At 36.0% G+C, this 12,304-nt stretch overlaps 1 protein-coding gene and 1 long non-coding RNA gene across 4 annotated transcripts in view; one reads left to right on the forward strand and one right to left on the reverse strand.

The window, feature by feature from the left end:
• The window catches only part of LOC118027136, a 79,723-nt gene that overhangs the window by 56,195 nt on the left and 11,224 nt on the right, over positions 1-12,304 (forward strand). The gene's annotated exons all lie outside the window — the stretch shown is intronic.
• PDE5A (phosphodiesterase 5A) overlaps positions 47-12,304 on the reverse strand; it is a 123,342-nt gene continuing 111,084 nt past the window's right edge. The window contains exons 18-21 of one of the 3 annotated variants that reach the window (XR_004683766.1): positions 7,614-7,688; positions 6,178-6,261; positions 3,438-4,603; positions 47-1,199 (exon numbers count right to left, since the gene is read on the reverse strand). Coding sequence is in view for 1 of the 3 variants with exons in the window: in XM_035030350.1 (XP_034886241.1) it covers positions 4,466-4,603; positions 6,178-6,261; positions 7,614-7,688 (297 nt within the window). In the remaining 2 variants the exon portion in view is untranslated. Of the gene's footprint in view, positions 4,604-6,177; positions 6,262-7,613; positions 7,689-12,304 lie in introns of all 3 variants that reach the window. The other 2 variants (XR_004683767.1, XM_035030350.1) reach the window with 2 other exon arrangements.

The raw sequence follows: 12,304 nt of genomic DNA on the forward strand, positions 1-12,304 counted from the left end.
TTCGCCCTGCCTAAAATCCCCCTAATAATCACACAATACTCATACCTACTTGTTCATTCTTCTTTTTATTTTTACAAAGCATAGCAAAATGAGTAAACAACCGACAGGTGAAGAGTTTGCACAACAGAAGACCACCCTGACCGTCTCTTGATTTTATGGGGATCATAGGTGGGGAGGTGTTCCTTTAAAGTGATTTCGTCATAGGAGAGTCATCGGAAATATTTCTCATGGTGGGCAAGAAGACAAGAAATCAACATTCACAATTATTTAAAAGGACTTAAAAGCTAAACATAATATACATAGTAACTCCTTTATCCTAGTACAAAAATAGTGCCAGAAACTATATATTTGTTCAAATATATTGAAAAAGGTATAAGAATACAAATAGATATTAACAGTGGCTAGTGATGATTCATAAGGTATTCTTTTCTTAAACTGTAATAGAAATTTATATTTTCAACTATTTACACTGCTTTCAATGACATTTATTAAGACACGTTTACTCAGGCTTTTGAGAAACATATGCAACGGTGAAGTGAGCTTTCATACTTTCTTCCTTGCTCCCTGTAGGGGAGCAGAAGGGGTCCAAAACTGTGTACAATTGAACAATCTAAAAGAACTCTGAGTAATCTCTACCTGGCTAGCATATGGAAAAAAAAAACTCTGTATAGTAGAATACATGACTCCTTACATAAGGTGTTCTTTAAGCTATCAACAGGGTAAATGATGCATACTTGTAAGAAGACAGGATATTCACGGACGGATTCTGAGTAAGTTCCAGGTAAAGAAGGTCCTTAGGGGGAAAAAAAGAAGGTCCTTGGAAAACTGTATATAATACATATGTTATAGATAACAATGCAAGTGATATAATGTACCCTATATTTTCAGGTTCAATTGGCAGGATCAGAAGCTGGTAAGTCTTTCATCTAGCCCTTTTTGCAGACGGTGGGCTCCTTGAAGTCACTGCTCTGTCTCCACGGTGGAGCACAGTGCCTGACGTTTCGCAGGGACTCAATAAATGGTTGACTGTCGCATGTCTGACACTGAGCAATTCAATTATACCACCTGATTTCAACTACAGTCATTCACAGGGGAGGACAGCAATTTCACCTTTTCCTCTTCTCATCTTAAAATCACTCGTAAACAAAACAAAACAACAGCACAGCTTGTGATGGCCTATCAAGTGTTAGGAGTAAAATCTGGTGAAAAACACAGAAAAATTGAAAATCAATTTGGAGTAGGTCTAACATTTGTGCTCTACGCTGAAAATAAAGGCACTTTACCTCTAGGCAAGAACAGATCTGTGACCAGTTTCCTCCCAGAACCCAAGATACCCAGTATATTTTCATACACTTCCTAATCTCAGTACTCCTATCTAAGGAAACTATTCTTCACGATTAAGAAATCAGTGGTGACAATATCACTCTCCAGAGTTTGTACCTTGAGGCAAGGTACTCAAAATCTCATACTCACTAGTGATCTGCATGAGAAACCACATAAATGTATTGTGTTTTTTCAGTCTTTGAAACACAGGAAGTGACATGTGGGATTAGATACAGTGCTCTGTAGCCCAATATCCCACTTCTGACAGTGGTCTGCAGGGCCCACTGGGGCCGACGCAGTGGCTGCCTTCTGTGACATCCTCCGTGAAGACAGAGGCTTTGCCCAAACATAACTCCTCTAGTAACACTTGTTCAGGCACACAGAGGTTAAATGACCCCCACAAGTTCACACAGGACTGCCACTGGCGAGGGCCAATCCTGTGAAAAATATAAGGCCAGGCAATTTTACAGACATCTTTTAACAGCTTAGTAAAATAGTGGACACTTTTTGGGCTGAAAATGGAAATGAAATGGTATGTCATTCAGCTATAACAACTTTAATTTAGAAAAAGAACAACTTCTTACTAGTTATGGGGTAATATAAATATAGAGCAGGGGAGGAAGGACTATAAATATACTTTTTCCAACTTGGGAAGATACTGAAAAATAATATTCACATAAGAACAAAAGCTTCGATTTGTGCCCATGTACCAGATAATCTATGTATGGAATGATTTTCCTAAAAAGTAAAAATTATCTGAACCAGCTAACTGGTCTTAAAGAAGTACTCTTCTTCTATAAGAACTACAACTTGCAACAATAGAATAGGCATGGCGCTACCCAACTTCTTTTAATTGTTAAACTAGAAAAGTAAAATAAACCATTATCTAAAGGTAAACCAAACAATTTCTAATCTACATAGATCTTCTTGCTTGTTAAAATGACACACATACAAAACCTCCATATATCTCAGTGACATATTAGATGGGTCTAAACAAACTACTAAAGTATATGATTACAGATTTTAGTGTAACTGCTAAATCACAAGGTGTATGATAATAAGGTTACTAAAGACTGCTATTCTTGAAACAATTTTTCTATACTAAGGAATTATGTATGCATGCATAGGTGTATACCAGTATATAGGTATGTTATTTTAGTGACAGCCTGTGTAATTACACACCAGTGCCACCAAGAGGCAACTTTATAGATCTCACCTATATGACATCAAATAAAAATCGAGTAACATCCTGAAGATACACGTATTACAACAATTACACATATAACAACAAATAGTTGGTAACTTCCTAGACTAGACTTTACCACTATAAAGTAACGGCAATACAATTTATTTTGCTTTTTTTTTTTTTTTACCTGAATGGTAAGAATAAAATCACATTATGTAAGATTCACACTCAGAATTTTAAAAATGTAATGAATATGTTGAATTTTAGGCAGCTTAGAGAAAAAACAGTATGAATGGGAAACAATATATTTAGTGAAAGTTCTTTGAGGATGCTGCGCCATGTCCCCGAGAGATTTTCTACCCAATTTAGTGATTGAAACTCAGAAACTTTTTTTGGTGGTTAACAAATCAGACAAATACCTCTCTTCCTACTTTCCCTGAGTCCAGACATTTCCACATGTTTGGAACAGATTTTTCTTTCCTGAACCAGTTGCTCGATTCAGTATCTGCTTCTTCAATAATGAATAAATGTGTATTTAGGGTACACATGATCAGTGGGAATCCACTCAAATGGGCTAAAATCTAAGACAGTGTTAACATTTTCTAAATGTGCTAAAAGCTATGAGAAGTAAGTATCAACAACTCTAAGCTCAGGGTCAGCATTTAGTACACACCCCCCAACTTCTGTGATTCTGAGTTGACTAGTCCTATAAATTGAAATATGGCCGTTTCTCAGATGCAAACTCAATACTCTTAAGTTTTATTCAGGCCTAAGCTTTCTTACCTTCCTGCTCCCTCAATTTAATTTTTGACCCCAATATCAAGGATAGCCCTTTGCTGTTTATATACAATTAAAAGTATTCTCTATACTTCCTCTGACAAAGAAAAATAACGATTCATTTTACCTTTTATCTGCAGTCATATCTCACCTCAGGTCAATGCTCCAATTATCACTTTTATTCTGTTTTCTGTCGAAACTTAAACTGTTCACTTATAAACTATGGTTTGTAAGAAAAACGAAAAGGAAGTTATTTTAAAAAGGAAGTTCAATATTCAAAACACTGACTCTCAGAAGAAGGTACCAACAGAATGTTTCTCTTCACTGACAGATAGATATGGCCATTCCATTTCTGGATCACACCCATCCCTCAGTAAAGTCCATGACTATGAAGTCCATGAAATCAGTGTCTTCTCCTAAGGTTTCCCCTGCTTTCCATCAGATAGGGTAGATTGCAGTGATTTTATGGGTAGTCTTTGGATAGACGTATGTACTGAAATGAAAGAGTTCTCCCCTTCGTGCTCACTAACAAAAACAGCAAATCAATTAAACAATACCTTTTCTTTACAATACTGCCTTACAGTACTTGCCATTTGTTTCAGAGTTTTAACTTTTTTTGTTAAGGTAATACATTGTTGACAAATATTATCCTTTCCCCTTAAAATCCACTAGGCCAGCACTTTTCTCTATCCTATGAAGGTTTTAAATGTCACAGAATACATTCAGTTTGCTCCTAGACTATTTTTGAGAATGAAAAGATTCCAAACATTCTTTAAAAGATTGGTAATTCAGAAAACACAAAAACAATTATTTAAAACCCCCAAGCAAAAAACAAAAAACAAAAGCCCCAAAACTCCCCTGAAATAAAACAACAAAAAAACCACCTCAGAGCAAGAATTTAACTTGCACTCTGCAGTACACAAAATATCACAGAACTCTTGTCCATGTGCTAAGAGTGAGTGGGTGTCGTTGATAATCTCAGATCAGTGGCATAAAACAAATATACAGAAAATATGTAATAGTTCCCTAAAAACATGTCATGCTGTGCTCTTAAAAGTTGTGCAAAAATAAAAATACAGCAGTGGCAAAGTATACACTAAATCTGTACAGTGTAGAGCAAAACTAGACATACTGTCAAACGTGCCATCTGTAAACCTGAACGCGGCGTGAACGGGCTGCTCAGTTCCGCTTGGCCTGGCTGCTCTCTCCGTTAATCAGTGTTTTCTCTTGCTGTTCTGCGAGAGCCTGCCATTTTTGCCTGTTCTTTCTGCAGCCATCCAGCAAAGGGAAACAGTCCTCTGATACGTGGGTCAGAGCCTAAAGAAAGAGAAAGCAAACAACTAGAAGGCGTCCAGGAAATAAGTCCTCTCGCCGGGCCCATCCCCAAGAGCCGCAATCTCATGCTCACTTCACCAGCAGGCCCACTGTTGGAGTTTTCAAAAGCTCTGTGAACAAATATGCAGATCATTTATGATCAAATTCTCTTAATCGGTACAGACGAGGAGTATGTCCTGAGAGAGCACACACATACATTCCAAAGTAACTTTATGGAGTTATGATAGCGACAGATCTGTATGGAACCCACTTTGCAGGGAGACAATACATTTTGCTTTTTGGTAGTACAGACGGCTCTCCTGAAGTGTGACTGTATCAGGAACTGCTTAGTTTTTGTGTTTTTCTATAAAATAGTTTTATACAATGTACTTAAATAGACTTGTATCTAAGATCATAACAAATATTAATTTAAATTCTGCATGGTATTATTACTTACCAATTATAGTGCCGCCCATATTTAGATACAAAAATGTTCACTGTAGGTTTCTTTGTAATACAGAAACTCTGAAAGTAACTTTAAATACCCAACAACAGGGTTAGGTATACTTTGTTACTACTTTGCAGCCTTTAAAAATATCAGAGAAACACCATGACATGGAAAAATACACATTAGGATGTATTATGAATTATAAAAAGCAAATTTGCTAAGTGAAAAAAATGCAAAAATTTCATAAAGCATATACACTAATATATTAACAGTAGTTGTCTGAGTAGTGGAATTATAATTCTCTGAGTTTTCTACAATGAGAACATTTTACTTCTGTAATAAATAATAGTAAAAGTACGTATCAATATTACATAGAATTTAACAGCAGATTCAAATGAAAAAAATCCATGCATACATATGAAATGTAGGGGAAAAAAAGTTACTGAATTGTGAAATGCCTGGATTAGAAGATTCCAGGGTTTCTTTGAGTCTTGACATTCTATGATAACTATGATAAATGTGGTTTTCCCAAATAATTAAAACTTAAGGTAGTTTCCTATCTAAACTTTAGAAACAAGGATAGTGTCTACTTTCTGTACTTTGGGAATAAGCATCTAAACTAGCAAACTGGATGTTTTAGGGAGAATATCTTTACCTAAAAAATAAAAATCCCAAGCCAGCAGGTGTGAGGAAATGGGAACTTGTAATACTTGTCCAGCTATCTCCTTTACATCCTCATAAAAATTTTAACAATATTAAAGCTACACTATACAATGAGAAAAAGCTGGGTGATTTTTTTTCTTTACTTAGGCCTAGCCTTAAAAGAATATGTTGATATAGATTATGCACAGTATCCCTCCTGAAGGTAACAGTGATACGTAATTCTTTTCAGTATTCCTACATCAGTTTGCTACAGTCTAGCACAGAGTAGGCGCTCAACAGATAGTTATACATTGATGAATTAAAGTTTTTGAGAAAAATCAAATATAAAATGTGTTCTTTATTCAATGCAAACAGCATGTTCATCAGAAAAAAAAAAAAAGCCTAGTGTTAATCGCTTCAACTTACTTGAGGTTTTAATTCATAACACAGTCTAAGTTTAGCAAGTCTAGTGTTTCCATATAAATACCTCATATAGTTGCAAGCAGATGGCATCTATGAACCCAACTTGCATACTTGGGATTTTGTTTTTCTTCTCCCTGTTCATTAGATCCTGAAAATACAAACACACACACACACACAGATCTGCATTTACTCAAAGAACACAATGCAAGTTGGCTCCAAAAACATGAATCACTGGGTTAGCTGAGGAAGGCCAGACACTTGAGTATCTGTCTCCTTCCTCCATGAGTCTCCTGCGCTCCCTGCCAGCACCAGGCTCAGGGAGGCCCTGATCCTCTCTGCCTTTTTCATCCTGGCTGACTCTTCCCACACTACCCCTGGAATTGATCACTAATCTAGACTCGACCACTGACCTAGAGTTGACCACTGACGTGTATTTGGAGAACACACAGCTTTGAACTGTCTATTGACGGGGAGTTGAACACCCTCAGCTTTGTGGAAGAAGCCACTGAGGCCACAGCTGATTACAATTAAATTCGTGCAGAGAGCTTTCTGAGTGACGATTATGCAGATGTCACTCTGCTTATTTCCAGGAGATCATGGCTGGAGCACCAGAGGATCCCAGCACCACCATGGGAAGCAATGAGTCTGTCTCAACGCTTGCTTAAAATGAAGCAAATTCCCCATTAGCTGTGATCATCACTCTGCTACCCACCACTTTCTAAGAAGTTTCTGAGCCTCTGAATGAACCTACCATTACATTAGAGGACACGGAGTAATTGTGAAAGACTAGCGAGACACAGCATGTCCCCAGCTGAGGTTAAAGAGCGGAGTGGATGGAACTGTACCCAGAGGGGAGGTCATGACCATGTCCCATTTAATATGGGCTCAATAAATGTCCATTTCAATGAAAAAAAAAAAAGACTCTATGCTTCATTTTCAGGAAAAACTCATTCCAGAAAAGCCAGAAGCAGTTTGAGAAGAATCTTTTTCTTGTCTGTGAGATCCACACTCTATGTAAAAAAGGCAGTATGTGTGCCCTTCAACAGAGCAATTCCAGGAATTTACCCTAACAAGATAATGAAAACTGCCACAGAAACATTAGCAACACAGACGTTCATCAAGGTGCCACTGGTCCTAGTGAACATTGCAGACATGACACCAAAGCAAGTAGGTAAACTATGGCTCCGTCTATTTTATGTGATTGTTATAAATAATACTCATAAGAGCCTCTCTTAGAATGAAAAGAGTTTATGATATTTAAATAGAAAAAACAAATTGCAAAAAAGTAGGTACAATATGATGACCCAAGGAGTCTTTTTTGTCTTCTTTTATTTGCTTATGTTTTCTGTAATAAACATGTGTAATTCTTTTAATAAGAAAAATGTTTTAAAAACTAAAATGAAAAGAAATTGTGTTCCTAAGATCCCATAGACAGTGTTGAGAAGTCTACCCTGAACAAGTGTATTTGAGTAATTCCTACCAACAAGGGCTCATACTTACAGCAGGCTCTATGTTGAGTTCTTTTCTCTCTCTGTCTCCCTGGTCAAAAAATTCAGTCGCTACAAGTTCTGCTATCTGAAATAAATAACCGATTAAGTTTTGGCAATTAAAAGCACACAGCTCTGTAATATAGAGACTTTGAATAAAGATAATAAAATCTATCAAAGCTAGCTTTCAACCACATCAGTAAAATGATAATAAAACAATAACGAGTAATAGAAATTATTATTTTATTTGCTTTTAAATATGTGCCTAATCACCAAGCCTAGAGTTTATAACCTGTAATTAGGCAGAAAAAAGCAACATATTATTTCAACTTCAGCAATCAGTGGGGAAAAGGGAGTGTGTGCCTTTCTGTATGCATAATCAATGAGCTACTTGTTTGATTGATACGCCTTTTAAATTTATTTTAATCTACATGGTCCTCCTCTTTTCAAAAATTTTCCTTATAATTTTTGTTGTTGTTATTAAATAAACTGGGTTGTTTATCCTGCAGTTCCCCACTATCTGGATTTTGCTGATTGCATTCCCATGATGTCATTTAATGTTCCTCTGTGCCCTGTATTTCCACACACTGCTAATAAGATCTAGAGGCTTGATTAGATAATTTTTCTTTTTTTTGACTGCTTCATAGGCAGTGGTGTGTACTTCTATCAAGAGCCATATAATGCCTGGCTGCCTCTCTTTTTGTGATATTAGACACCATGAATGATCTTTGTTTAGATCCACTAATCCAGGGGCTGCAAAAAGGTGATATTCAAAGCGATCATTTTTTTTTCTTTTATTAGTTGAAATACAATAAAAATAAAGTTCCCCTCATCAATTATTTAGTTACCCTAACGCACAATTCATATAAGAAAAGCAGGAGAAATGCTTGATTTTCTCCACTTTAATTTCCATTTGAAAAAAATAACTTGGTTCCCAAGTAACTATCAAGGATGACCAGGGAAGGTTTTGTTTTATTATTATTATTATTTTTTAAAGATTTTATTTATATATTTGACAGAGAGACACAGCGAGAGGGGGAACACAAGCAGGGGGAGTGGGGGAGGGAGAAGCAGGCTTTATTACTTTGAACTTTTAAATTTAAACATATTTAATGTATTTCGATCCTTACTGATACTCAGATTGTCCCATTTTGGCCAGTGGGAGCTTAATAAGTTGGCTTCACTGTCCTTTTGACAAAACGCCACCAGTCTTTGATAGCTTCCCCTGCTTTCCCATACAAGATGTTCTTCTAGGCTCATTTATACATGTCCTGCTTTAAAACTGCTATCAGCTGTTTCTTTTTCCAAAAAGAAAGCCCTTGTTCCTTTAAATTGAGCTACTTAGAAACCTCAATATGGGCACGAGGTCTGTGCATGACTACCAGGTTGGTCATTATTTCTAAGCCCTTTTATTAGAGGATGGAGCTAGGGCACAACAGAAGTTCATACAACATTTCAATTCAAATTCAGGACTACAACATTTCTGCCCAACCTTATCCACCTTTATCTTTCTGCTTACACTGATGATCCTGGCTCTCAACAATACCAATACAGTTTTTTTTATTTGCTTTTATCCCACATCATCTAAAACAGTGATTGAGTATCTGTGCAAAATTACCACTAATAATAAGATTATGGAAAACAGTTTTAAAACCTTTTGTTGGTAATTCCTTTTTGTTTTTAGGTTACATCCCCACTAGAGATACATGGTCAAATTATTGTTTTAGTGTCACTTGGAATGAAATAGTTCCTTTCAGTATGGTTTTGCAACCAAAATCAGGTTTGTTTCATTTTACTTTTAAGGCTTAGGGATACTTAAAATTCAATTTTATAATTTTAAAAACGATTTACATGGTTCCAAAGTTAAATCTACAAAACTAGTACACTCAGGAACTCTAGCTTCTACTTCTGTTCCCTAAGTCCTATTTCCTTCTTCCCTTATAGGGAATCATTAACTTTTTTGTGGTTAATCCCGGGTTTTTAAAATATGAAGCAAATATGTATATATATTCATATTTTACCCTCTTCTTAAATAAATGGTAGAGTACAATATACTTTTTCCTCTACCTTGCTTTTTTCACTTAAAAATACATTCTTGTAATCACTCCATAGTAGTATATAGATAATTCTCCTTTCTTTTTACAGCTGTATAGAACTCATTGTGTAAATGTACTATAAGTTAATCAATCAGCACCCTACCGATGAGTATTTGGGTTACTTCCGGTCTTTGCCATTACAAATAGTACTAAAGTGAATACCCTTGTATAAATATCTTCTTATATTCTTTCCAGCATATCTTTGGGATAAAATTCCTAGAATCAATGGTACATGAATATATGTATTTATAAACTTCCAAAGAGTTACAGTATTTTGCATTCCTTGTTTTCCCTCAACTTCCCCAACAGATATGTCATAAAACCTTGAATTTTGCCAACTTGACAAGTAAGAAAGAGTATCTCATGGTTTTTTTTTTTTAATGAAGTAGAATTTACATACTGTGAATCGCACAGATCATGAGTTCACTGTATTGACAAACGCATATAACCATGTAACAAATATCCCATTCCAAGATATAGAATTCTTCTATCACCCCTGTGACCCTTCTCAGTCAGTTCCTGCTCCTTTTTTCCTCCCTCCTCTCACAATCACTATTTTATTTCTTTCACCAGAGATTAGTTTTGCCTAGTCTAGAACTTCATATAAATGGAATCACAGGACATATTCTTTTGTGTCTGGCTTCTTTTGCTCTGTATAGTGTTTATGAGACTCATCTGTGTTGTTGCATGTATCAATGGTGAGTTTCTTTTTATTGTTGAGCAGTACTCCACGGTATAAGGAATATACTACAATATGTTTAACTATCCTCCTACTGATAAATGTTTGGGTTGTTTCTAGTCCTGACTATAGTAATCTCCCTTATCCACAGTTTTGTTTTCCATGGTTTCAGTTACCCGGGGTTAACCACTGTCCAGAAGCAGATGATCCTCCCTCTGATATATGGTCAGAAAGTCAACAGTAGCCTAACACTACATCACAATGCCTGTATCATCCACCTCACTACTCTCAATTTTATCATGTCCCATCATCACAAGAAGGAGGAGAGTGCCATATAATAAGAGAGAGAGGGAGAGAGAGACCCCTCTGGCACATAACTTTTATTATAGTATATTGTTATAATCGTTCTATTTTATTATTAGTTATTGTTAATCTCTTATGGTGCCTAATTTATAAATTATAATTTATAATTTAATTTATAATTTAAAATTATAATTAATTTATAAGCTTTATCATAGTTATGTATATATAGAAAAAACCATAGTGTGTGTATATATATATATATAGGGTTCAGTCCTATCTATGGTTTCAGGCATCCACTGGGGGTCTTAGAACATGTCTGCCACAGATAATACCACTACTAATTACTATTACTATACTACTAATTACTATTACTATAATTACTATTCCTAATAACTACTGTATTAGGAATACAGCTGTTATGAGATTCTATACAAGCTTTTTTGTGTCAGTCAAGTTTTATTTGCAGTTTTTCTTATGAATGAGGTTCTGAGGACCTCTGCAAATGAGTAAGAGCTATTTACATTCCATCAACTTGTTGTTCAAAATTTTGGCCCATTTTTCTGTAGTGTTGTCCTTTTTCTTCTCTATTTTTTACAAATTCTTTAATATTAGGTGTATTAACTATCAAATATAAGTTGCAATTTTTTTTTTTAGATTATTTATTTATTTATATGACAGAGAAAGACACAGCGAGAGAGGGAACACAAGCAGGGGGAGTGGGAGAGGGAGAAGCAGGCTTCCCGCGGGCAGGGAGCCCGATGTGGGACTCGATCCCAGGATCCTGGGACCAGGACTTGAGCCGAAGGCAGATGCTTAACGACTGAGCCACCCAGGCGCCCATAAGTTGCAAATATTTTTACCAGTTTCTCATTGACTTCTACTTTGCTTATAGTGTCTTTTGCCATACAAAGCTTTGCTTTATTTTTTCATTTTTATGTTAATCAAATTTATCAATCTTTTCCATTGTTTTTGCATGTTGAGGCATAGTTAGGAAAGTTTTCTTACTCTTAAGTTCCAGAAGAATCCATAGATGTTTTTATTTAGTACTTCTATGGTTTAATACTCTACTTAGAACTCTATGCTCTATTTGGAATTTAAGTGTGCAAAGTACATCCAATTTTGTCGTTAGCCACCTGGTTATGGAAGATGGGAAAGTCACCTTAAGATTATTTCATAAAAAGTCCCTCTTTTCCCCCAGTTATTTGAAATGTTATCTTTATTATATACTAAATGTTCTATGCAATTCCCAGTGCTGAATTTTGTTCCACTGGTCTGTCACCAATACCAAACTATTTTAATTATAGAGGCTTTAAGTATTGTGTTTTTTAATGTCTGGACCCCCAACCTCATGGCTCTACCTTTCTGGGATCTGATTAAGAAGAAAGGGTAAATGAAAAGACCAATTCTTCCCTCTTCCATCCTCTTCCCTCTTTGGAAATGGGAAGATAGTCCCATTTATTACGGAGCAGGACAAGTCTGTGAAGACCACCTTTCCTGAATGCTTACAGCACGTTGGCAGCTTGGGCACATGGAGGGTACATTTCTGATCTTGTTTTCCCAGTATGTGTGTTTCATGGGATGCACCTGTCACTGGGCTCCATGACTATGCAGCACAGAGCCCTGACC

Source organism: Mirounga leonina, unplaced genomic scaffold (assembly GCF_011800145.1).
Source record: "Mirounga leonina isolate KUSES-001 unplaced genomic scaffold, KU_Mleo_1.0 Mir_357, whole genome shotgun sequence".
NCBI classification, from domain to species: Eukaryota; Metazoa; Chordata; class Mammalia; order Carnivora; family Phocidae; genus Mirounga; species Mirounga leonina.